The sequence below is a fragment of the Macrotis lagotis genome, chromosome X (genome assembly GCF_037893015.1).
Source record: "Macrotis lagotis isolate mMagLag1 chromosome X, bilby.v1.9.chrom.fasta, whole genome shotgun sequence".
Taxonomy (NCBI): Eukaryota; Metazoa; Chordata; class Mammalia; order Peramelemorphia; family Peramelidae; genus Macrotis; species Macrotis lagotis.
Genome location: NC_133666.1, coordinates 305,352,032 through 305,379,221, shown reverse-complemented (window position 1 = coordinate 305,379,221; position 27,190 = coordinate 305,352,032). Strand labels below are relative to the sequence as shown.

The 27,190-nt window shown below is 39.7% G+C and overlaps 1 protein-coding gene across 1 annotated transcript in view; it reads left to right on the top strand.

The window, feature by feature from the left end:
* Positions 1-26,690, top strand: part of MAPK4 (mitogen-activated protein kinase 4) — a 227,751-nt gene extending 201,061 nt beyond the window's left edge. The window contains exons 5-7 of the mRNA XM_074202705.1: positions 5,850-6,011; positions 16,374-16,575; positions 23,840-26,690. Of these exons, the coding sequence (XP_074058806.1) occupies positions 5,850-6,011; positions 16,374-16,575; positions 23,840-24,524 (1,049 nt within the window). The 3' untranslated portion in view covers positions 24,525-26,690. The remainder of the gene's footprint in view (positions 1-5,849; positions 6,012-16,373; positions 16,576-23,839) is intronic.
* Positions 26,691-27,190: the final 500 nt, after the last annotated feature.

The following is a 27,190-nucleotide window of genomic DNA, read 5'->3' as shown; positions in this document are numbered from 1 at the left end:
ACATCAGAGAAGAATTCAAACTTTGCTTAATAGGTAATAGGGAGCCACAGAAGATTTTTAAGCAAAAGAGTTACATGACCAGATCTGTGTATAAGACATAAGTCTAGAAGCAGTCTAAGGGCATGATAAGAAGAAGAAAGGGAGAGAATAGAGGCAGGCATGTCACTTAGAAGGCCAATATAATATTTCAAATAAATAATGGCAAGTCTTATCTTTGTATGACAGAATGAAAAAGTATGGTTAGAAATACCAGGGAAGCAGCCTAGTGATGTAGATGGATGTCTCAAAAACACATTGATATACCTTGGATTGTCTTGTCTTTGGAAATAATGACATGGAAATTGTAATGTGTCTATGCCCCCATCACCTGGAAGCTGTCTTTGTCATAAATAGCTATGATCAAGACTGTCCAAGGTCTCAGATGCTACATCCCCGAGAATACCCACTCCTCCACCACAGGATCAGCAGCACATGCAACACATTCCTTCACTCAGAGAATTTACATTTATTTTTAAGGGCAATGTATATCAAATAATTAGTCATAAAGGACATTGTTTTTATCAAACTCAACCTTAACTAAATTTAATTTTCATATAATTAACCAATAAACTTTTATTAACAATATAAACTTAAAAAATGAGACAAAAGGGGCAGCTAGGTGGTGCAGTGGATACAGCACCAGCCCTGGAGTCAGGAGTACCTGAGTTCAAATGCAGCCTCGGACACTTAATAATTACCTAGCTATGAGACCATGGGCAAGTCACTTAACCCCATTGCCTTGTAAAAACTTTTTTAAAAAAAGAGATACAAAAAAATAGTTTTGGGAAAGAATATTAGAGTGTACCAGGCACATTCAACACATCCTATATATGCACCTGAAAGTAAGACCCTGTTGATCAGCAAACTCTGGCCTGTTGTCCATCATACTGTATAGATCTAGATCAAAAAAAAAAGCTATCCTTTACATTGGGATTGGATAAGAAAGATTTTATAGATAGTGACAATGGGTCTTTAAGACTATGTCTTTTTACCACTATAGAATATGCTCAGCCCAAGTATTTATACATTTATTTATTATTTATTTATTTATTTGATTTATTCATTCAATATCTATTAGGTGCTTGCTGTTTATAAGACTGGGCACTGGTAAGATACTAAGTTTGAATAAGACACTATCCCTATCCTCAGGGAGCTTACATTCTTGGTAAGAAAATAAAGAACAAGCATCAATAAATAAAACACCACATTAAAAATGTTTGCAACACAGAGAGGTAAGTCCTTGAGGAAAGATGGTTGCTAACCAGAGAATCAGGAATGGTGAGTTGTTTGCCATCACACAATACATTTGGATATTCAGCTCTCTAGGCTCTGAACCAGGCAGTGTAGTGAAAGAGAGTACTGGATTTGGAAATCAGGAAAAATCTGGATTCAAATCTTGCCTTTGACACTACGTGATTAGGAGCAAGTCATTTAACCCCCTTGAGACTCAGTATCTCTCTTCATCTGTTTAATGGGACTAGGGATAGGAACTGGACCTTTGGTTTCACTGATATAAGGAATTCCCAGCTGAGGAAATTCCCTCTACCAAGTCAAATTGGCACAGTTTCTGCAGCTTATTGTCTTAGAGAGTTGACAATAGACCACTGAGATAATTCCTATCCATCTCTTAATACCCAACTCATATCTCTACTTGTGCATGAAAACTTCCCATCCCTGCCTTGTCATTTGGCTCTGGATCAAACAAAAGTTTAGCCAATATGAATCAGAAGTGGGACCTGAACCCCATTATTTCTGATTTCTAGGCAATTCTCCAGCTGTTACATGGCATTGCCTCTGAGACAGAGTAATATCTAAGTAGCCACCTAATGGGTTCCAATGAGATCATGTTTATTCAATGCCTTGTCAAACTCAAAGGACCTTGTTACTATTTTTTCCTGGTCTCTCTGTCTGTAATTCTGATTGCTGGTACAACCGAATACAGGTGCCTGTTAATAGGTGCAGAAGTCTAGTAGTTGCTCTTTTCTAGAGAGACATTAGATTAGACTTTGGGGTAGGCACTACCCACCCTCTTGGCCAAAGTCATTTAAAAAGGTCAAAATATCTCCCTACTGGAGTCTAGCTGAAGAAACAAGAAATGTACATAGGAAAAAAGATAAGGGTAATAGTCTAGTATGGTAGAAAGAGCACTGTCTCTCGAGGAAGGCGATTACAGTAGGAATCCTACATTTGAGGCTTACTATATATGTGACCTTGGGCACTATAACTAAAGTGAGAAAGTTGAACTAATTGATATTTAAGCTCCTTCTTAATTCTAAAATACTTTTACTCTAGTTGGCATGTTCCAGGTTCTGAGCAGTACACAAGTAATATTGTTAGAGTCCAAAGGAAAGAGAGATTGGAAAGAACAGGGAAAACTTCATGGAGAAGGCCACATTTAAACTGGAATTTGAAGGATTGCTTGGACTTAGACTCACAGAAGAAAGGGGAAAATATTCTGGGCCAAGAAAACTAATACTGGAAAGAGAATATGTAAAGATATGTTAAGGGGGTCACTGAAATAGAATTCTCATAGGGAAGTGAGAGTTGAAAGGGGCTATCTCTGGATAATTGTCCTTCAAGTCCCAACTATGACTTTGTATCTTCCACTTACATAGGTCCAAAGTCGGTTAATATTGTGGAAGAGTTTGTGATACTCAGGGCTTCCCTGCATTAGGCTGACTTCAGGAAGGCTGACCAACTCTCACCAAGTGAACTGGCCCCACTTGGTAACAGAGTGGAGGCCCTTAGGGATGGCAGAGATAAGTTTGTTTGCACAGGATCCAATCCAACTCTGGAATATCCAACAACAGGGCATACCAGAGCTATTGTCTGAGCTTGGGTATAATGATGACACCCAGCATGATAAGCAGAGAAGGTCAAATGATGCCTTATCTTAATGTCTGGGAAACATAGCCCCTTTGTGAGTGACCTGGGAAAGCTCTGTGGGGGGGACCTTGGCTCTGGGATCCCACTTCTACTCATTTATTTACTTTCCTACCTGATGGAAAACAAAGTTTACCTTTGTATAGAAGAGAAGGCAAAGACCAAAGGAATATGTTAAGGACTTGGGGGAGGATCAGGGAGTGGATGTCAGAGCTGGATCAGAACTATCATCCTGGACAAAATAACAATCTCTTTGAACTATATCAGTTTCATAGACATTCCATATACATACTACATACAGCATTTCCAGACACATTTTCAGCCTGTGAAATAGATAAGGATTCTTATCCCCAATTAGCAGTTGAGGAAATCAATGTTCAAGGTTAAGTGACTTGCACAAATTCACCCAGCTAATTTTAGGCTTCAATAGATGTTTTAACTTAAGCAGGCTTTTTTGTATATCAAAACATGACTTTGAAATGGAGTGAAAACTTTTTCATTAATATTTAAATGAAGTCCATACTGCTAAAGAATCCTAATTGTAAATAGTTTTTCGTGATTTTTTTAGATTTGTTATTGAATTTGTAATGATCAACTAGGAAGCACTACTATGTTTTCCATTTATATACTTTGATAACATTGGCACTCCCTCAGTCAGTTTCCCATTTTTCTTATAAACTTTGTCCTGTTTCTTAAGCTTTTTATTCATTTAGATTTTACTTTTGTAAAGTAACTTGATGTGAGAAATTTAATTTGTTACTTTTGAATTTTTGTACCTTTAAAATTTGTTTTCATTAAGGAGTTAATTGAGACTATAGTACAAGAAATGTACATATATAGTACAAGAATGTTGGAAAAGCAGAAAATTTCAGGATCACTTAAGGAACAAATATAGGCTCCTGAAATCTCAGAGTTTAGAGAACTCTTAGAGCTAACCTAGTCCAAACCCTAGCTGAAGCCCTTTATTTTCCAAATAAAGAAATTAAGGGTCACAGAGGTTTAGGGTCAGAGCAGGGACTAGAACCAACTAATTCCTAGGCAAAGACTCCCTCCACTTGAGCAAGAGATTCAGAGAATCCCTAGTTTTTTGAAACTTAACTAATGTGGAAATGAGTCAGAAATACTGAGAGGTCTGGTCATTGATTCTTCCTTCAAGAAGCATTAGGTCTCCTTACCAAGCTCCCTGGGGTATCATTAACTGACCTTCGGTGACCCAATGAGGCCCTCCAAAGAACTTTTTTTGTCCTCAATCCTCTCATTCTTACAACTGCTATGTAATTTATGTCCTGTATCAGTATGGGATAGATCCTATATCAGAAGGGGATGTAGATAGGCAGAGTCACTCATCTTCCTTTTTTTTTTTAAAAAAAAGATATCAGATTCTTGGGTGGCTAGGTGGTGCAGTGGATAGAGCCACTGGCCCTGAAGTCAAGAGTACCTGAGTTCAAATGCAGCCTCATACATTTAATAATTGCCTAGCTGTGTGACCTTGGCAAGTCACTTAACCCCATTGCCTTGCAAAAAAGAAAAGATATCAGATTCTTTTGACTTTTGCTCTAGGCTTGTCTAGAACTGTGCCTATAAAAGCCATCTACATTATTTTTCAAAATTACACAATATCCAAAAGGACTCGAATATAATATTAGACCTTGTGTGGGTCAGTCAAGTGTTAGATTGGCTTGGTGCACACTGTGATTATTGTCCTTTGTTCTACAAGAGGACCAAAATGACATCACTGGGTCAGAGTCAAGGTACACTGTGTCCAACTGTGTTGGTCACCTGACCAATACAAGTTTTGAAGGTTCTACCACAGGTCAGGAATAAATAGTCCAAATGAACATGAGGCATAGAAATCTCTCTAAATCTGTTCATCTCAATTGGCAGTTCAATGAAGGGAAGAAAGTATTTAAAACTGGGCTAAGCTGCAAAAGCTTCATGGAGGAGGTGCTTTCAACTATAAAGTGAAAAGGCTCTTCCAGGTAAGAAGAAAAGAATTAGCAAAAGTGGGAAATGAGGAATAAGAAGACTAGCTTATAAGAAAATAAGATAAGATGATGAGGGATTGTGCCCCTCTGTGTATGCATTTTTTTTCTGATCCTGACTGCCTGTCTTGCAGACTTGACCTCTCTTGTCCCCAAGCCTGTCTCCCAGAGAACATCAAAGCATTAATTTCAAGGCAATATCTGTGTGACACCAAACATTTGGATAATAAATGTTTTTTTAAGTGATATTAGTTCTGTTGGCTGAAGTACATCTTAATCACTGAATAGACTTTTTGCTGATTTTTTTCTACTTAAGAGTGTTAAAAAAAATCACCTAATTGGATCATGAATTGTCAGTGTCACATTTGTTTTTATAGTTAGCAACTTCTCTCTTGGCACAAAGAAGACAGAGAGAGACATATGAAGCTATATACTTGGAAAGTCAACTTGGGGCTCTTGGAACACTGTCTTTGCCAGAGCCTGTAATTTAGAATAATCAGATCATAGATTAAAAACTAGAGGAGCCTTAGGAAGACATTTAGTTGGAGTCTCTCACTTTATACCTAAGTCTCAGAGCTTAAGTAACTCTTATAAGGTTGCAGTGGCAGAAGTGGCAGACTCTAGATTTGAGACCAGTGTCCTCTAATTCAAAATCTAGCAGTCTTCCCATAGTGCCAAGCAGAGAATGGAACTGAAAGGGAAATTCTTAGGGATTAACTGATCCACCTCCTTTATTTGATAAGATACAGAGACTCAGAGAGAAAACATGATTTGCAAAAGGTGACCGCTAATTGGAAGGAGTCAGGATAAGAATATAAGGCTCCTGACTTCCAGGCCCAGGTTCTCCCATTGTACCAAGCTACCATTCTCAGAGATCCCAAACCTTCCTCTTTGAACCCAGGCCTTTTTTGACAGATGTAATTTCTCTCATATTTCCTTTCTCAGGGGGTCACGAGTTGGAGCAGATGCAGCTTATCCTGGAGACAATCCCAGTAATCCGGGAAGAAGACAAAGATGAACTGCTGAGAGTGATGCCCTCCTTCATCAACAGCACCTGGGAAGTGAAAAAGCCATTGAGAACACTGCTCCCAGAAGTCAACAGTGAAGGTAGCTGAGCTTTATGAGAGACTTTTTTTGTCTCTGGGAGTTCTGGATAATTTGTCCCTCCTGAATGGAAATAGCTGTCCTGCCACTGGGGAATGAGCAGCTCCCTTACCTTGCTAAGTCATCCTTCCTAACTACTTACAATTTTCAAAACTTATTTAATGACCTAGTTCAGAGGTTGCGCATCTGTGAACCACTGACTGGCCCCAGTGGTATTTGATGGTAATTTTAGAGGCAGGGCATCCCAAATGCAACCAAAAGCAAGAATTTGTGTTCTGATGCTGAGTGAGGGGAGAGAATCCCCATAAAAAGCAGATTTAAGTAAAAAGTAAATAGCTTTATACACCTTTATAGCTCCTGGGGGCATCTTTTCACTATAGCTTAGTACAGGACCTGATTCAGGTTGGATTGGATTTTAATAGATGATAATAGATCTTAACAATTAGCTGAAGTGTTAAAGAAAAGGTAAAAATATGTTCAATGTCCAGTATGTAAGAATTTAAAGAAGGTTTTCATCCAAAATAAATGTTTTCCTTTTAAAATAAATTTTATTTTTGAAAATAATATGAGGATTTCAGTTTTATCATCCTCTTTTTTATACCACTGTCACTGTCTAATGAACATATACACACAAACACACATATACCCTAGAACTAAAGAAATACAGATAAACAGAATAAATCAGTGCATTGAAAATGTAAGCTTCATTTTCCCCCTATTGGCTACCATCTCTTTACTTTATCATGAGTTCTCTGAAGTTACAATTAATCATTGATCAGATTTTGTTGTTTTTTAGTAATGTTTTCCTTTACATTATTATGTGGTTAATTGTTCTGTTGGTTCTGCCTTTATATGTGTGCCTGTTGTGCATTCAGTTACCAGTTATTGTAAGTCTTCCCAATTGAAACAATTGTTTAGGGATATTTTAATAAGTTACTTCATTTAACTGGAAAATTCCCTGGAGTGATCAATGAGGTTTTCTCAGAGAATCATTTTTGACACACAATCTCCTCCATTTCATTCTCCAAGGAGCTCAGGCCCCAACTGCTTCTTACCACTATAATCAGTACCACAGTCAGAGCCACAGCATCCTGAAGTCAATAGATTTGACTTTGAGGCCCAACTCTGCCATGTGTCAATAATATGACCTTAGGCAAATCATTTCATCTCTTTGACATTCATCTGTAAAATGAAGTGTTTGAACCAAATGATTTTTAAGATCTTTTCCAGACTGAGGATTCCCCCCCCCCCTTTGCTTTTTGGAACAGATGCTTCCCAAGGCATGATCTAGAACTGAAAAAGTCCTTACTTATCATTCCATTTCAGGAATTCAATGGTGGGTCTTAGACATTTTTCTACTTCAGATTTCTCATTTCTTGAATTAAAGCAATATGAGGCACAAGTAATGAGGATGCCAAGTTAAGATACTTATTTTCCATGGTGCCATAGCTCTCCCTTTGTAATAATTGATCACCCTGTAAAGAAACAGAGCAAGAAATAACAATATATAAAGCTTCTCTAAGGTACCACCTCATACCTCTCAGATTGGCCAATATGACCAGAAAGGATAATGATCATTTTTGGAAGGGATGTGGGAAATCTTGGTGGAGCTGAGAACTCATCCAACCCTTCTGGAGAGCTATTTGGAACTACACCCAAAGGGCAACAAAAATGTGCATACCCTTTGACCCAGCAATACCACTACTGGGTCTATATCCTGAAGAGATGATGAAAAAGGGTAAAAACATCACTTGTACAAAAAATATTTATAGCAGCCCTGTTTGTGGTGGCAAAGAATTGGAAATCAAGTAAATGTCCTTCAATTGGGGAATGGCTTAGCAAACTGTGGTATATGTATGTCATGGAACACTATTGTTCTATTAGAAACCAGGAAGGATGGGAATTCAGGGAAGCCTGGAGGGATTTGCATGAACTGATACTGAGTGAGATGAGCAGAACCAGAAAAACACTGTATACCCTAACAGCAACATGGGAGTGATGTGTTCAACCTTGAAGTACTTGCACATTCCATCAGTGCAACAATCAGGGACAATTTGGGGCTGTCTGCAAAGGAGAATACCATCTGTATCCAGATAAGGAGATGTGGAGTTTGAAAAAAGTACAAGGACTATTCCCTTTAATTTAGAAAAAAACAGGTATCTTATTGTCTGATCTTGTTACTTCTTAGACTTCTTGTCTCTTCTTTAAGGATATGATTTCTCTCTCATCACACCCAATTTGGATCAAGGTACAACATGGAAGCAAAGTAAAGACTGACAGATTGCTTTCCATGGGGGTGGGTGGGGGGAGAGGGAAGTAAGATTGAGGGGGAAATTATAAAACTCAAATAATATCTTTAATAAAAAGAAATTAAAAAAAGAAATAACAATATAGGACAAAGAACTTTTCTTGCTGCTTGTGATTCCACTGAAGATAGAAAGTTGTTGATCCCCACAACCAATAGGGATACTGCAACTCACTTGGATCCCTAAAATCTCAAGACCATCTTCAAGACTATACCAGGAAAATCAGTTTTAGTGCCAGGAGAAAACCCATCACTATTATCTCTCATTATCTTCATAAATGTAGAGTCAAGGAAGCTGGCTCTTCAATTTATCTTCTGTGTGATTTAAGGTGAATCACTTAATCCCTCTGAAGTCTTTTATTTTTCATGCAAAATGACAACAATAGTAACCTGACTCATAGAGTCATTATGAGGAAAGCACTATGCAAACCTTAAAGTGATCAATTAATGCAAGTTATTTTTACATTACCATCATTGTACATTGAGTACTTTCGTGTAGAATGCTATGTTAGAAACTAGTGAGATAGACCTCACTTGTATAATATAGTCTCTGGCCTCAGAAGCCTTCTATCCTTGATGGAGAAACAGGACATGACATGAAAAGATGAATAATTAAAGGAGATGGCACAGACTAAAGCCCAAGTAAGTGATAGGTAATTTGTGCTGGAGGAAGCCAACCAGGGAATGACAGTGGTTAGAGCACTGGGACTTGAGTCAGGAAAACATGGGTTCAAATCTAACCTGGATAAATTTCTTAACTTCTATTGCCTCAGTTTCCTCAACTATAAAATGGGAATAGTATAACCCACCTCCCAAGGGTTGTTGTAAGGACGAAATGAAATAATATTTGTAAAGGTAGATGCATAAAAATCCTTCCTTCATTCTTCTTTCTACCAATTAAAGAGAGGCTGAGGAAGACTTCTCAGAGGAGGTAGCAACCTTGAAAGAGCAGGATTTGTACATGTGGAGAGGAAGGAGCAAGAATTCCAAGTAAAGGAAATCCATATAGAAATATACATGGCATGTTCAAGGAATAACAAATGAGCCAATTTGCCAGATCAGGTGGTTCATGTAAGAAAAAGAAAATAAAGTTTTAGAAGTAGTAAGGGGGGAGGCAGCTAGGTGGTGCAGTGGATAGAGTATCAGCCCTGTAGTCAGGAGGATCTAAGTTCAAATGTGGCCTCAGACTCATAAGGATTGCCTAGCTGTGTGACCTTGGGCAAGTCACTTAACCCCATTGCCTTAAATAAATAAAAGTAGTAAGAGATTGTGGATGCCTTTTAATTGTTTTGTGTGGAGGAATGAACATAATCTTGTTGCAAGAAGAAGATTAACATAATAATCTAAGAGGTATTGTTGTTTGTTGTAGTTCAGCTTTAGGGGGGGAGGGCAATGAGGTTAGGTGACTTGACCAAGGTCACACAGCTAAGTAAGTATTAGGTGTCTGAGGCTGGATTTGAACTCAGGTACTCCTGACTCTAGTGCTAGAGCTCTATTCACTGTGCCACCTAGCTGCCCCTCAGCTTTCATTCTTGAAAAGGAGCAATGATACTGGAGAAGGGTAATGTCTTGACTTACAAGTGAATTGAATTTAAATGAGACAGAGCTGTGCAGTTATCAGCCTCACTCTTAGCTCCAGAATCTGCCCATCATGAATTAGGAAACCCTCAATCAAAGGGATAATTTCCTCAGGTCTGAATACACCCCAAAATTCTAAATGACATCTTAATAATAACTGGACATTGCATGACATAGTAGAAAGAAAACTAAGCTTGAAATCAGAAGACCTCTATTAGAATTCCAGTACTGATAGTGCTAGTTGTATGACCTTAAGCAAGTCACTTAACTCTGAGCTTTCACTTACTAATATTCAAAAAAGGGATAATATTGACTGTGCTACTTACTTATGTAAGGAAAATATTTGGCAAGCATAAAAATACTAGGTAAAGATGATTTGGGTCAGCTAGGTGGTACAGTGGATAGAATGACAGGCCTGGAGTCAGGACTTTAGTTGTTGCTTAACATTGTTTACCTCACTTTCTTCACCTGTAAAATGAACTGGAAATCATTCCAATATTTTTTGAAGAAAACTCCAAATGGGGTCACATAGAGTCAGACATGACTGAACAAGAGCAAAAGTGAATTATTGCTATTTTGATCATTATTAGAAGTCCTTTTGCCTGGGTTGCCACCTGTTGTCAAATATGCCTTATCTGGCAGATGTTTATTAAAGCTAACTGAGCTCTCCCCTCATAGTCCCCAAAATAGCAGTTCTGCCTCTAGTCAAAATCCCCTGCCCGCCTAAGAGTTTGAAAAATGATCCCCATCTGCTTCAATGCCTTGGGATAAAGGGGCATTAAGAAAATTAAACTGGAGCATGTCCACAGCAGTGAGGAGGTCTGGAAACCATGGCAAATGAGGGCTGATTGAAGGAACAAGGGATGTTTACTGTGGAGAAAAGAGTTGGGGGGAAGGGCAGAGCAGGGGCTCCAAAGTATTTGAAGCTTCTCATGTGAAGAGAGCAGATGCTTGTTCTCTACATTTCCAGAGGGCAGAACTGGGAGCTGTGGGTGGAAACTAAAGGGAGAAAAGTTGGGGCTCACTATAAGGAGCTGTTTCATGCTGTTCAATAGAATCCCCTTGAGTTTAAGTAAAGGCTCACTGACCGTTTCAGAAGGATATTTAGGAATATACCAGCATCCAGTAGAAGTTAGACTAGAGGGGCACAGTGGATAGAGCACCAGCCCTGGAGTCAGGAGGACCTGAGTTCAAATCTAACCTCAGACACTTAATAATTACCTAGCTGTGTGGCCTCGGGCAAGCCACTTAACCCCATTGCCTTGCAAAAAAGTTTAAAAAAAAAAAAAAGAAGTTAAGACTAGAGATTCTCTAGGGTCCTGTCTAATTCAGGGCTTCTGGTAGTCATGTTTGATACTGCAATAATAATCATAATGCTCTATATTAGCATTACACTTTGACTTTTGTTTTTTGGGGGGGGAGTTTTGGGGGGGTTCATCCATATGCACATGTAAAATTTTTAGTTAAAAAACTTCTTTCCACTCTTCCTTCCCACCCCCTCCCCACATTGGGGAACAGTCAAATTAATATTATATATACATATTTTTGATAAACATGCTTACAGATTAGTCATTTTTCAGTATGAGGAATTAGGATTAAGGGAAAGAAATACATAAGAGATTTTTATAGTGTTCTTCGGATTCTGAAGAATTGGTTTTTTGTTTTTGTTTTGTTTTGTTTTTCTTTCCCTGGATGGGAATAACATTGTCCATAGTGGGTCCTCCAAACAGCTGAGAGTTGCTTCCATCGAAGTTGACATTGCTATTGATGTGTCCATTGGTCTCTTGGTTCTGTTCCCTTCACTCAGCATCAGATCCTGTAACTCATTCCATGCTTCTCTAGAGTCTGTCCATTTATGGTTTCTTATAGAACAATAATATTCCATAGCATTCATGTACCATAACTTGTTTAGCCATTCCCCAATTGATAGGCATCCCCTCAATTTCCAGTTTTTTGCCACTACAAAAAGAGCTGCTATGAATATTTTGGATCATGTAGGACTTTTCCTAATTTTTATGATTTCTTCTGGATATAAGCTTAGAATTGGAATTGCCAGGTTAAAGGGAATGAACATTTTTATTGCTCTTTGGGCATAGTTCCATATTGCTCTCTCAATTCACAACTCCATCAGCAGTGCGTTAATGTCCCAGTACTCCCACAACCCCTCCAACATTAATCATTTTCCCTTTTTCTCATCTTGGCCAATATGGTAGGTGTGAGGTGATACTTCATTGTCATTTTAATTTGCATTTCTCTAATAGATAATGATTTGGAGCAGTTTTTCATTTGATTAGATATAGCTTTGATTTCCTTTGAAAGTTGTCAATCCATTTCCTTTGACCATTTATCAGTTGGGGAATGACTTGTAACCTTATAAATTTGATGCAATCCTCTATATATTTTAGAAATGAGACCTTTATCAGAACTCCTAGTTGTGAAGATTGTTTCCCCAGCTTTCTGTTTTCCTTCTAATTTTGGCAGCATTGATTTTATTATTACAAAAGTTTTAATATAATCAAAATCATTTTGTATTTTATAATGTACTCTAATTCTTGTTTGGTCATAAATTTATCCCTTTTCCATAGATCTGATAAAGTATTACTTAGTCTAGTAAGTTATTTATGGTGTCTCCCTTTATGTCTAAATCCCATCCTTATTTTGGTATAGAGTGTGAGTTGTGGATCTATGCCTAGTTTTTGCCATACTATTTTTCAGTTTGCCCAACAAATTTTGTCAAATGATGAGTTCTTATCTCAGAGGTTGATATCTTTAGGTTTGTCTAATAGTAGATTGCATTTTCTTTTGAACCTATCCTAATCCACTGATCTATTTCTATGCTTCTTAACCAATACCAGGCAATTTTGATGACTTACTTTATAGTATAGTTTTTAGATCTGATAGAGCTAGGCCACCTTCCTTTACCTTTTTTTTCCATCAGTTCCCTGCTATTCTTGAGACACTTTGACTTTTGTAAAGTAATTGTAAGCAGGGGCGGCTAGTGGCTCAGTGGATAGAGCACCAGCCTTGGAGTCAGGAGTACCTGGGTTCAAATCTGGCCTCAGACACTTAATAATGACCTAGCTGTGTGGCCTTGGGCAAACCACTTAACTCCATTTGCCTTGCAAAACCCTAAAAAAAAAAAGTAATCGTAAGCATAAGGATAAAATGAGGTGATTTAGTTTAGGAATAGTTTAGGCATCTCCCAATAAAGAAACATCTTCTACCATGGATTCTTTGCACCTTCTCTGTAGTCTTTTAACAGTCCTCTTAGAGAGTTTCCTGAGGGCACTAAGAAGCAAAAAGGCAGGTTTTATGTCAGGAGCATCTGAGTCCCGCTTTTGAACCATATTAGCTGGGTGACCTTTGGCAAGTAACTAACTTCTCAGTGTTCCAGGCAACCAAATCTCTTCAGAGTAGGTTATCAAAAAGGTGTGGATCTGTATTAGTAGAGGAATTTCCTCATTGTGATATTCATTTTATCTGTACAGAATCAGGTGGTACAGTGGGTAGAGTACCAGCCCTGAAGTCAGGAGGACCGGAATTCAAATCCTATATCAAATAATAGCTATATGACCTTTCTGTGCCTTAGTTTACTCATCTATAAAATTAAAGGATTGGATTGAATTACCTCTCAGGTTCTTTCTAGTTCTAAATCTAGGATCCCTTATCCTCTTTTTTTTTTTTTGCTTTTTGTTTTGGAGTTTTTTTCTTACAGTGCAATGGAGTTAAATGACTTGCCCAAGGTCACACAGCTAGGTAATTATTTAGTGTCTGAGACCACATTTGAACTCAAGTCCTCCTGACTCCAGTGATCTTTCCTCTGAGCCACCTAGTTGCCTGATCCCTTATCCTCTTACCCTATTATCTTAGGGGCAGCTATAGGTTTCAGTGGACAGAGTGCCTGACCTGAAATCAGTTCATATCCAGTCTCAGACACCTACCAGCTATCTGACCCTTAGCATGTCACTTAACTTTGCCTCAGTTCCTTGTCTGTATCAATGAGCTGGAGATAGAAAAAGCAAATCACTCCAGTACCTTAGCCAAGAAAACCCCAAATTTGGTGACAGAGAGTTGGATAGAACTGAAACAACTCAACAAGAACAAAAAGAATCAGATGACACAGGCATTATTACCCCCATTTGGCCAATGAAGAGACTACAGAGTCCATAGAAATTAAATTCTTTGCCCAGGATCACGGTGTGTGAGAGGCAGAAGGGGACCAGGAACCTCCATCTTCTTGCTCCTGTTCTAGTTGAGTAAAACTGTACTCCTCCTGATACCAGGTGTTCTGTGTAACTTTGCCAAGGTCTCTCCAACACTCAATTCCCTCTCCTGTAAAATAGACTTAATAATTCCTGCCCTGTGTACCTGTAAGGAACGCTGGGATCAAACAAGATAAAAGATGTAGAAGTACTTTCTAGTTCTATAGAAGCTGTGCAGACCTGGGACTACTGGCTTGTAGTGAGGACATGGCTTCACCATGGTCTCCTGCACTCCTTACTGAAGCACCGCCATGTGTCCTTCAGTCCCAGAGTCTTAGGTTACAGAGTGGCACTGAAGCCTCTGGAGAAGGCCAACAACTTTCTGAATCCATTGATTCCCTGAATCATTGATGAATATCCTCAACAGAGTGATCCAGGACAGCAGTGAGTGGCAGGTCAATGTTTGCAGGCTGAGATACCCCTTCTCAGTTTTGCTGTCTCCTCAAAGTCTCCTTGGAAGACAGATAAATCCTGGAGTAAAGATAGGTCCCTTCCTGCCTTTCCCTCTTAAACTGAAATATGATTATCCACTTGAAGTATTAAGTGGCCCTTTTCGGAAGGAGGTGACTTGGGAAGTAACAAGTATATTATGGTCTGGGGGCCAAACTTGGCCCTGGGGTGACACAATCTGAGGCAAGTTCCATTATGGCAATGGCATCAGACAGATATCCAAGTCTCATTGATGCTTTCTATACAGGAGAAGAGAAAAAAGGAGAGGAGAAGGAAGAAAAGGGGAGGAGAGAGGAGAGAGGATGAAAGAATAGGGGAGAGAGGAGGGGAAGAGTGAAGAAAGGGGAAGAAGAAGGGGAGTCTGGTAGGCTGACCTACCTCAGTAAAAGTGTGGAGTGGGTAAATTTTCTCCTAAGCTTCTTTTCATTTTTAGTGTATCATTTACCCTAGATGCTCACTTTGGTGTCCTCAATCTGACCCCTGGGTATTCAAAATTCGTTTCTGAGAGAACATATCCAGGCCTACATTCCCTAAAGAAGTACCTCATTCTAATAACTTTTCCCTCTTCACTCCCTCCTCTTATTCTGTCAAAACTTACTCATCCTGTTCCCATTCCCTCAGATTTTTGCTTAATGCTTTTCAACACCTGCTGACAAACCCCAGAAATGTGTTAATGGCTAATGGCCTAATGTATTACACCTCCTAGGAGAATTTCCATTTTTTAATAGAGGTTTCTTAAAGATAAAATACCTTAACCTAAGGGAATTGGTGCAAATCTCTAGTGATGTAGTTTCAGTTTGGCAAATTATCGGAAAAATGTTTTTGGGTGGAGGCAAGAAAATAGAGAAAGGGAGTCCCAGATTCAAGGCAGAAGGAACTGTAGAATGTTAAAGTCAAAAAAGAACTTTAGAGATTGTCTAGTCCAAACATTCCATTTTACACATAAGGAAACTGAGCTTCCTAACTTCAAGTGTCAACCCTAAACAAAATTGTAAACTGGCAAAATATGACCCAGTTCTTACGTCCTAAAATTACCCACCCATGCATAGGGCCTGGAGCAGTGAGGTGGCACAGTGGATAGAGCATCAGGCATGGAGTCAGGAGGACCTGAGTTCTAATTCAGCCTTGGATAGTGACTACTTGTGTGATCCTGGGCAAGTCACTTAGCCTCTTTCAGGGATAATAAAGGGAATAATAACAGCACTTACCTCACTTTTGTTGTGAAGATCAAATGAGATAATTATAAAGTTCTTACCATAGTGCAGGATACTTTATAAGTACAATGGAAGTGCTGACCACCACCACCACCACCACCACCATCATCATCATCATCATCATCATGCCCATAAACTTGGCAGTTTAGTAGGAAAAAAGGAATGATTTGTCTTGGTCACCCAGCTAGCAAATGACAAAGCCACATGACCCCAATCTTCTGATTTATATCATGCTATCAAGACAGAAATTGAAGAAGAAGCAGGGAGAAAATATAATAATTTGGAACTAGGAAAGAAAATGGAACTTCAGAAGTGCTGACTTAATCTAGTATTACTCAGTTTTTTGCAGCTCCTCTAACATCAACCCATTTATTTCTCATTCCTACCATTTCCAAGCAAAGTTTGTCCTTAATGGGGATTTACTACAAATTTATTTTTATCATAACTTCTCCCAAAGGAAAGTCCCATGGGTCATATATGTTCACCATCTTATTTTTTCAGCCTAATAGGGAGCAATCAATGACTTCTATATCCTGCTCTGCTTTGATTCTCATAGCTGTTGACTTCTTGGAGAAGATCTTGACCTTCAATCCCATGGACCGATTAACAGCAGAGATGGGTCTACAGCACCCCTACATGAGCCCATACTCATGCCCAGAAGATGAGCCTACTTCCCAGCAGCCCTTCCGAATTGAGGATGAGATTGATGACATCTTGCTGATGGCAGCCAATCAGAGCCAGCTTTCCACTTGGGACAGGTGCAGTATCAATGGCTTCCAATGCTGTTATCAAGAGCAACTGACCCACCTGATTCTGTCCTCCCATCCATCCATACACCTTCCCTTCCCTACCTAACTCCAGGACACTGGAGACCTTCCACTTTCCAGCAGCCAGGTTCATCCTCTCTGCTTTTCTCTCATTCCCTCACAATCAAGTGAATCAAGTCTTTCTGCTCTCCCAATATGTGATTCCTTGCTATGAGTAAGTAGATGGATGACGGTTTTCAAAGCTGAACTGGGTAACCACTACCTGCTTTCATAATTGTTTTTTCATAATTGTTTTCTCCATCTGACTGTCAGTGCTGGAGTAAATGAACTATTCACATAACATGCAACCAGTGTTTCTAGAGTATCTAGACCTGGACCAGGAGCAGAAGCTAGTCGAGTGACCTTGGGTAACTTGATTAACCTCTCTGAGCTTCAGTTTTTTCGTTGTTGAATAGGGATCATACTTCTTGCCCTGCCAATTGTAAGGGTTGTTATGAGGATCAAGTGAGATAATGGATATAGAAGCACTTTGAAAACTATGAAACTATGAAAACAGCTAGGTGGCGTAGTGGATAAAGCACCAGCCTTGGAGTCAGGAGTACCTGGGTTCAAATCCAGTGTCAGACACTTAATAATTACCGAGCTGTGTGGTCTTGGGCAAGCCACTTAACCCCATTGCCTTGCTAAAACCTAAAAAAAAAAAAAAAAAAAGAAAACTATGAAAACATAACACAAATGCAAGCTATTATTTTTAAGGTACTGTATCAAACACTTGGAGAATATAAAGAGGTATGAGACATTCCTATGCCTCACTTAGGAAGTCCACAATCCAGTCGATAACAATGCAAAGGAATAGTATAAGAAATCACCAATAATTCTTTCCTGAACACTTTTAACATTCAATTTTAGGTATTCTGAGGGTATGGTTAGGAGTAAGACATAGCCCTTGCCCTCATATGGTTGCCTATGTGGTAAAAGTTATGTTTGTGTACAGGGGTGTGCTGGAGCCAGCTGGGCCTGGTTCTGAAAGTCAATTATTAAATTTTCAGTGTGAGCACTTTGTTAAATAATTTTTCAATTGTGTCCAACTCTCTGTGATCCCAAAAGGTTTTCTTGGCAAAGATATTGGAATGATTTGCCACTTTCTTATCCAGTTCATTTTTACAGATGAGGAAACTGAGGGAAACCCACTGTGACACCTAACTGATTCCAAATAAGTGAGCATTTAGAACCTCAGAAATTGGTAAATACTGGAAAACTGAGGTTTGATTTATTGTCTTATTGATCACCTAGACTTAGAAAGTTATAAATTGTCGGTAAGGTAGATTAAATATAAAAGTGTGCCGTGTGGAGCTGGCACACTCTTGGTTGCAAATAAAAGTACTATGTGATTGGTGCAAATGTCCAGTTCTTATGTTAGAAGGAGAACACAAGAAAGACTTCTCAGAAAAGACGTAATGAACTGAGTTTGGGTTTTGAAACCTATGGGATGGGACTGGGATAGAGGAAAACAGAAAAGCTTTTCAGAGGAGGAGCAGTCGGTACAGATGTATTTGATCTCTAAGGGAGGTCTATTCCTCCTTTTATAGGTCAGAGGGACATGGATGGTTGCACATGGCTTGAAGTCAAGAGGCCTGAATTAAATCCTGGCTCAGATGCCTGCTAATTGGCATGACCCTGAACAAGTCATCTGACCTTCTGAGTCTCAGAGGCTCATAGGTATAAAAAAAATGTTATCTACCTTGTAGGTTCTCCTAAGCAAAGTGTTTTATAAATTCTAAAGCACTATACAAACATGAGCTAATTTGAATTTGCAGCTCTGCTAAGCACAGGAAAGACCTTTGCATTTGATCATGCACAATTTTCCACTTTTAAGAAAATAACCTCAGGGATTGTCTGTAGTGACCTAGGGGTGAGCTTTGCTAAGTGTTACCTGTAAGGGAGCTTACATAGGATTTGACAAAATGCATCAATGGTTAGCTTAATGAGCTAGACCCTCATGCTAATACCACCAAGGCTGCCAGTTAAATCTGCTGATGAATCAGTCAGCTAAGTTCTGTTCAATAACAATAAATGACATTCCAATTCTAGTCAATCATAAAAAAAAAAAATCATACCATTTATCCCAAGGGAAACTGGATAAGAGAGGGCAGTCATCCTCACTCCTCTAGGAGCTTAGTAAATAGTGAGCTCCCCAGGCTAGAGTAATGCTATCACAGATTTTAATAAATCGGCTTCACCTTTTCACTATAGTAGACTATATTACTTTTGAAAATCCTTCCAATGCAAAGATATGAGTATTCCCAGAATTCCCCTCTAATCTGATTCAGGCTAAATCTATACTTGACTGTGAATAGTGAGAAAGAACAAAGCTGTTACTCATTCAAAGGACTGACTTTACTCACAAGTAAAGTAGCAAATTCTTAGTGATCTGAGGACCATTGTGTAAAGTCCTCTTTTGAGAGAGGGAAGGAGAGCATATCTTAAGGACACTTCTCTAAAAGTGATGATAGCTGGCTAAAAGGATGGGTGCTGGGGAACAGAGCTCACTGCAATGAAACAAGAAAGGAACTTTAAAAAGATGAAAGTGCCAAATTTTGCCCATTCACAGTTGTTCCATGGAACAACTCTATTGATGAAAATAACTTTATCAAGTATGAACTATTATTTTGAATTCTTTCAAAATTACCTAAGGCTACCCAAGACTCATGTAGATTTGGAGGTTTGACTCCCTAGTGACTGTGAGAGAAAGGCAAAAATGGATCTACTCACTCTCATGTTTGGTCACAATGATATAGATCAGCTGTTTTCTCATAGCTAAGCTCAGAAAGAAACAATCTGTATCTTGTCTTGGGGATTTAGACATCTATCAATGGCTTTGAACATTATTGTTTCTCAACTCTTCCTCCTACATATTAGGTGTTAGAGACTTTTGATCCACGTGAGTGGAGTCAGTCTGGTAAAGGACACAACATAGACACTACCATCTCCAGCTTATAAGAAAAAAGACCCAAATTCTATATCTGACTCTCTGACACTAATTTGCTGAGTGACCTTGACCTCTGGACCTCAATTTTTACAACTGAAAACAGCAGTAAGAATAATATCTGTCTTCTCTACTACGATGAAAGCATAAAGGATATTTTTATCATAATAATGCTTTGATCTCTTCAAAGATCAGGTGCTTCTTAAATCTGACCATCTGTTGTTTTTCCTCAATTGTTCATAAGCCAAAAGTCATATGGGAGGATGCTAATGACCAGAACCAAATAACTATTTAAAATTAGGCAAAATTCATCCTCAGTACCTCCCTACTACCTTTTAATGTGCCCCTCTCCCACTGCCTACATCCTAACTTGCATGCTTAGGAGGTACCTAAGACCTCTTCATGCCCAAGTCCCTCTATTGAAATATCTGCCTTTCCTTCCTCCAAGCACCCTCCCCAGTCATCTAATAAATGCTGCTACTCTAGTTAGCAAAATAGATCTCATTCTGATCATCTGATTAAAATCTATTCACACTAAGTTGTACATGATTGATTGAGAGGATACCACGTAATGTTGAGTCCAGACCTGGAAGGCAGAGACATGTTCCGACCACAGACTTCAGCTCCCTGAGTTTTGGTTTCTTGGGGTCAGTAAAGCTTGGGCTACCTCCCTCACAGGGTTTTTGTGAGGATCAAAAAGATAATAAATGTAAGACTACCTTATAAATCTTATAGTGCTGTATCAGCCTAAATGACAAATACCCTTTAACTAGTATGGTAGAATAGAATGAACCCTGGGGCCAGACGACCTAGTTTCAAAACCTGTCTCTGTTGCCCTCTTCCTAGGTGAACTTGTTCAAGTCATATTATTCTTGAGTTTCAGTTTTCTCATCTGTAAAATGAAGGAATTGGGCCATGTAATCTTTGCAATCCTTGCCTATGAGATATTAATCTTTGAGGCTTTAACCATCTCTTTTGAGTGGTTTCAATGTTAAGAAAAGTCTGTTCTTTTCCATTCATTTCTCTAATGGCTCATTGTGGAAGAAAGAAGATTTTTGAGCAAAGAAACTTCTGTTGACTTCCAAGAAAAGCATGAAAACACACACACACACACACACACACACATCCATCAGAATAACAGGAGACAACCACTTGGCACCTTTCTATTCATAAGTTGTCAACTTCACCCTACTCTAGAGAAATCTAATCACTTATGACAGTGGTGTTTCCAGGGTTGAGCAAACTTAAGTCTCAAGGTACATAGTTTTTTCCTTAGTCATTTTTTTTTGTTCCAGAACTCTGGGTCTCCACGCTCTGTCCTTCAAAGTCTGAGGCAGAAAAGCTGTCCTATTTTGGACTAGGTCTTATGAGTTGAGAATAATAAAATTCCCCTAGGAACTGCTATGTGATTGCCAATGAGGAATGCCAATGAGAGTCAAGACATATGCCAGAATGAAACTGAGTCTTCTTGGAAAAAGATTGGTGCTCCTGAGGTTGTCCAGTATTGAGAGATAATATAAGGTAGTAGAAGGTATACTAGCCTAGAAATCAGCAAATTCCAGCTCAGTCATTAACTAGCTGTATGATCCTCAGTAAATAATGCCATTTTCTGTGCCTCAGTTTCTTTATCTATAAAATAAGGGATTTGGATTTAATCATCTCTAGGATGTCTTTTGTCACTGTCATTTCTGATTTTTCTAAGTGCTTGTCTGCTAAATCCTGGTTGGGAACTTCTGGCTGCTCAGGGATTAAAAATAGATGCAGACATCATCCTGGCACCTAGAGCTCCATGAGGAAGTAAGGACAAAGGCCAAGTGGGTGTCCTAATATATTTGGGGAACTGACAACTGGTTACATAAGGGAAAGAATTAAATTGTCTTTTTGAATCATTTGACAGATGATGGGTACAGGGTAGAAGGTTACCAAGGGAAGACTGGGATAGTATATTTTTAATAAACAGATTATGTTTGAAGATTTATTTTGTTGTTGCTTCAGAAGTCCCTTCATGTGCATCAGAGAAATTCTTCTGGGACTGAGTGATTCACAAATCATATGGAAAGCTTAGATTAATTAGGAAGCTCTGCCTCCAGCTGTACCCTGTTCTTCACCCTCTAGTCATTGACCTCCACAGTACTGACAGACACATAGCTCTGAGACAGGCTCTTAGAATCAATCATACATCAATGAATTAAAAGGGGTTTACTGAGCACTATCTGCCAAGCAGATTCTAAGTCCTAGATATTCAAGTACAAAAAGCAAGGCTTCCTCCTCTCAAAGAACTTACACTCTTATATTCTTATAAAAAGGGAAGAAGGCTGATTTGGTCAGGAAATATATTGGGATGGTGAGTGGAGACACAGAGCAATCAATTTAGATGGGCTTTCCAAGAATCATATTGGTGATTTGATTACTGTTTCCAGAGCCAGAGGTGAAAAGAGAAAGGGATGAAAGTGGGGAGGAAGATGGCTAGAGTGCAGTGTAGCAGTCCACTGGCTAAATACAGTGAACTCTCCCCAGTTAGAAGATGACCCAAAAATGGGTACTAGAGAACCAGCAGGTCAGAGGCAGAGGGGTAACTGTATCTTCTGGACATCTGGAGGGCTCATTAGATGTAATCTAGTCTAATCTTCCCATTTTACAAATTAAGGCTGGCATTCAGAGCATGAGAGTAATGTCCACTGAAAATAGAAGAACCCAGAGAAGAGCCCCACCTGCTGACTCCAGTTCAGGCTATTTCTTCCTTGCTTCTGTGGATCTTCAAGGCTGGCCTCAGACAAAATAATAAAGTTTGCCTATCCTCCTTTAACTCTGGGTGTCCTATCTCTTCCTTCTATGTATATTCATGTGCCTAGAATGTTCTCCCTCCTCATCTCCACCTCTTAGAATCCCAGCACCTAGGATAATGTCTGATATTTTATAAATATTTGTTTATTTGCATTTATTTCTTTAAAGATTCAACTCAGGTGCCACGTCTTCCATGAAGATCTCCCAACTTAGTGCTCTTTCCTGCAATTCACTTTGTATTACACTTATTTGTGTACATAGTGTATCCCAATCCCTTCTATAGAAAGTAAGCTCCTTGAGGGCAGGAACATTATTTTTTTATCCCCAAACCTTATTAGAGTGAGCCTTTCACATTGTAGGCATTTAATTATGGCTTTCTCTTTCCTTCCAGAACCCTTCTTCCCCCTTTCAGCACCCCATTCAGTCTCTTTTTGCTCCATCTCTTATTTCTAGAGGAAACCTATGTCTCCTATGGGGCTTGGATGCATTTTTAAAGGGGTTCCCTAGTTGGGAATAATGCCTAACCCAAAGGAAATACTGGCTAATGGTGGGCTAGAGGAAATATGAGGACGTTCTTAGTACCTTTCATCACCCCACAAAAAGAACAACCTGCTCCACCTGCCCTTGAGTATTTTTTATACACATTCCCTTCCCTATTCACTTATCAGCTGTCTTCATTTTAGTCCTCCAAGCAGTGGGGATACAGCTGGAGCTTAGTTTGTGGCTTCTTGACTGGTTCTTCCTCTCACCCAACAGTTCCATCTTTCCTAGACTTTAAAAAAATCCATAAAAACTGTTAAAGACCTAAGATCCTTCAACATCTCAAAGATGTAAGCAATCAGAAAAGACGTACCAAGCTCCTAAAGAAACTAAGGGACTAAGGAAAAAACTATGTACCTGTGCCCATCCATGTACTAGGTATAGTCTGAGTGCATTGGGAATGAGAAGTAAAGTCTTAAACTCCTTGATTCTGCTTTTGAGGAGTTTGCAACTTTGTTGGACTCAACTCAACCACAGGGGCAGGGAAAAATTCAAGCTGAGGTCAGAGACTATGCACTGAACTAGAAATCAGGAGACCCTGTTGTAGTCTTGGTTATGTCACTAGTTATTTTTGTGACCTTGGGCATGGCACATTAAGAAACAGTGGGGCATAGACACCAAAAGCCTCAACTGTTTGATCCTTGGTTGCTTAAGTTCTGTTCCAACTCTAAATCTGTGAGCCCATGAACATTCTTCTCTGGGTGTCTTTCCCTTTCTATAAAGGGGAGACCAGTCCCTTCCTGTTCCAATATCCTGTGGTTTTTATTTTGGAATGTTATCAAAGAATCACCCAGAGTGGTGTGTCTATGAATAAATGTTTAAGTGTAGATGGTCCATAAAGAAGTTAGAAGGGAAAACTCAGAGACACTTAATGGCATTTTTCTTTCAAGCAACAATCCAACCTGATTGTCAGCTTCTTGTTTCATCCTCTTTGTCTTCTCTTAGGTATCAAGTCAGTCTGTCCTCTGATCTGGAATGGAAACAAGACAGATATCTCGACACAAGTGAAGTGCAGCGGGACCCCCGTGCAGGCTCAGAGTCAATTGTGGAAGAGGTCCAGGTGGACCCACGAAAATACTCCCAGAGTAGCTCTGAACGATTCTTGGAGCAGTCTCATTCATCCATGGACCGGGTATTTGACTCTGACTATGGGCGGTCCTGTGACTACAAGGTGGGATCCCCATCCTACTTGGATAAGTTACTGTGGAGGGACAACAAGCCTCATCACTACTCAGAGCCTAAGCTCATCTTAGACCTGTCCCATTGGAAGAAGACAGCTATTGCTCCAGCCACTGAGCTCTCCCTAGAGGAGGAGCCATCCAACCTCTTTCTGGAGATTGCACAATGGGTGAAGAGCACCCAGAGTGGCCTTGAGTGCCCCAGCCCCCTCCCTGAGATCCAGGAACGGAGCCTGCCCTCCTCCCCCCAGCACCACAAGGACCCCAAGGAGGGGAACAATGGGGCCGATCCCCAATTTGACTTGGATGTCTTCATTTCCAGGGCCCTGAAACTCTGCACCAAGCCAGAGGATCTGCCAGACAACAAACTCAGTGAGATCAATGGGGCGTGCATCTCAGAGCACCCTAGTGACATCGTACAGACTGAACCCTATCCAAAGGAGAGGTGGTGAAGTGGAGGGATTTGCTATTCATTAACTTCACCCTTCTCCTCAGCTGGCTGGGCCACAGTCCTGTGTTGCAGACCCAGGCCAAGGGGGAAAAAAAGGGCCTGGCATGTCATTTGCAATAGAGTGGGTAGCCTACCCCTTACTTTTTAATCAAAGACAAAAAGCCCCCAGCCTCCTTTCTGATGCCTTAGGATTCACAGGATCCTTAAGGGAATCAGAAAACACAAGTAAAATATTGAATCTATTAAACTGCCTTAATGATTGCGCCTTTTAACCTCTGGAATCTGTTTTGAATTTAAGTCTAGGGTAATAATCTTTTGTACAAAACACTGGGCTGATCAGTTAATGAACAAATTCTTAGGGGTTGATGCTTTAGAAGAAGGAAGATGGGAGGGAGGAAAGAGGGGCATTTGTAATCATGGGAAGAAGAAAGCCTCCTAGAGAAGAGCAGACCCTGCCTGGTTCATAAGGGATGCAATCCACAAACTCAAAGAATATCAGAACCCGAAGGGATATTTGAAATTATCTAGTCCAAACCCCTACTTTGACAGATGAGGAAACTGAGGTCCAGAGATGAAAAGTGACTTCCAAGGGTCATAGAGTGAGATAGTGTCAGAGCAGTAGTAGAACTCAGGCCTACTGACTCCCAGACTTGTCCTTGCCATCTCCTTTGCCATGGAAATGCTTTCTCTTCAGAATCTAAGGGAAACCACAGTCTAAGGGATTTCTTGCTTGGATCAGAAGGTGGAGATCTCTCCTTAATAAGCAAGAACAGTTATATCCTGCAGTTCCTCTAAAACACAGATATTTTCATTTGCCATCTTGGACCAGATACTGAAGATTCCTGGGCTTCAGACCCAAACAACCTAGAGGTCACAAGCTTAAAAAAAAAATACAATCTTCTCACCTCCATTTCCTCTCAATGAAAAGTGGTTCAACTAGTGGTGAAACAGTCCACAAGACAGGGAACCTGGTAGAAGCCACTGAGTTCTTCCTGATTGGTTATGGAACCTAAAGTCAAGTCATTGATGGATATTCCTAAAGCCAGATTCTGCAATCTTTAAATACACACAGACAGAGAGAGAGAGAGAGAGAGAGAGAGAGAGCCCTATAAGTGGAAGAGGCAGGTATCTATGGGGTTCAAGGTGAGCAATAAGATGTGAAAGCCTCTTGCCCCACCCCAAGTCACTCTTCCTCTGGCCCGTAGTGAGCCTGATATCCCATTGCAAGAGTTATTCCTTTGTTTTGAAGACCTCTTTTTAAAATGCAAATTTGTTACCAAGAAAGGTAACACAGTAAGCCATTATAGTCTATTAACACCTCAGCCTGAATTAGTGCATTGGACTAGCTGAGCAGAGGGCAGAATCTTGGAGGGAGCAGGATGCAGGACAAGCACCTCTTCTGATAATGGGTCAGAAGAGATATGAAGCATAGGGGCACTGGCCAGGAGGGATAACAAAACTGGGACCCTAGTCATCCTGTAGACACTGTGAAGAGGAACCCATAGAGACAGTTGTCACTCTTTACAATTTTGCCTGGGTATCTGGTACCAGATACCTTCTACCTATAAACATATGTGAGAGCACACATACACCCTATTGGTTTGTGGGTTTGTGTCAGATCTTGTGACCCTATGAGGATACAGGTCCTTGCCTTTCCTTGGCTCTCAAACTGCCCCCATTCACAGAATATAGGCAGCCCTGTTGTTCAATCAGCTGGCAGTTGGTGTTCCAGCCTCTTCCCCACCAGTGAAAGTTTTCAAGGGAAAGCTAGAAATCATATAAAAAGATTAAACCCTAGGATTTGACAGTAGCCTTGGGGTTCATCTATACCTCTGAGCACCTTAAATGATTAACCTGCTAATGATCATTTATTTGTACATAAAAACAAACAATACGTTATAAGCTTATATTTAAAAAAATGAATTATTCAAGCTGACCAAAACTTTTATAATGGAGAATGTGTAAATAGAAACTATTCAAGAAAAGAATATCTATCTGCTCCTCACTGAACCATCTTGTCCTGTGGGGGGGGAGGGGGAAGAAATCAATTTTTTTGGTTAGGGAAAAAAGCTGCTGTTCTTGACCCTGAGATTCATATATCACTGTTGTACCAGAGTAATTGTTGTTACTACCATGTAAAAAATCTATTAAAAGTTATTAAAAATAATGAAGAGATGTGTTCGCAAACAATATGAACAAAACTAGATAGAACTCACATGCCTTGGTCCCTGCCCCATCAATGAATGCAGCCACAAGTAGAGATGAATTTCCATAGAGATCCATAGCCAGGACGATGGTAGCAAAATCACTTCATTCTTCTTGAGTTTTCATACTGTTGATCTCAAGTCAGGGCTACTTGTAGGGGTTGTCAAATCCATTGTGCCTGGGCAAGTGGCCTGAAACAAATACCCATTTCATTATGATGGTAAGATAATATTGGCTAGATTTGAGAAGACTCCCAGGAAGAGGCAACCTGTGGATTATAGGTGAGAGTGGGTTCCAAAGACCAGAGGTAGAAAATAGTCATCTATGGCTTCCTATCTTAATGAGTTATTCTTGCTAGCCAAGGAATAAACCCAATAGTCCCTGTGCTATTGATGATAGCATCAGAAAATGCCATCAGAAGCTCCTCTAAATTCATCATCCTGCAACAAAGTTCCAATTTTC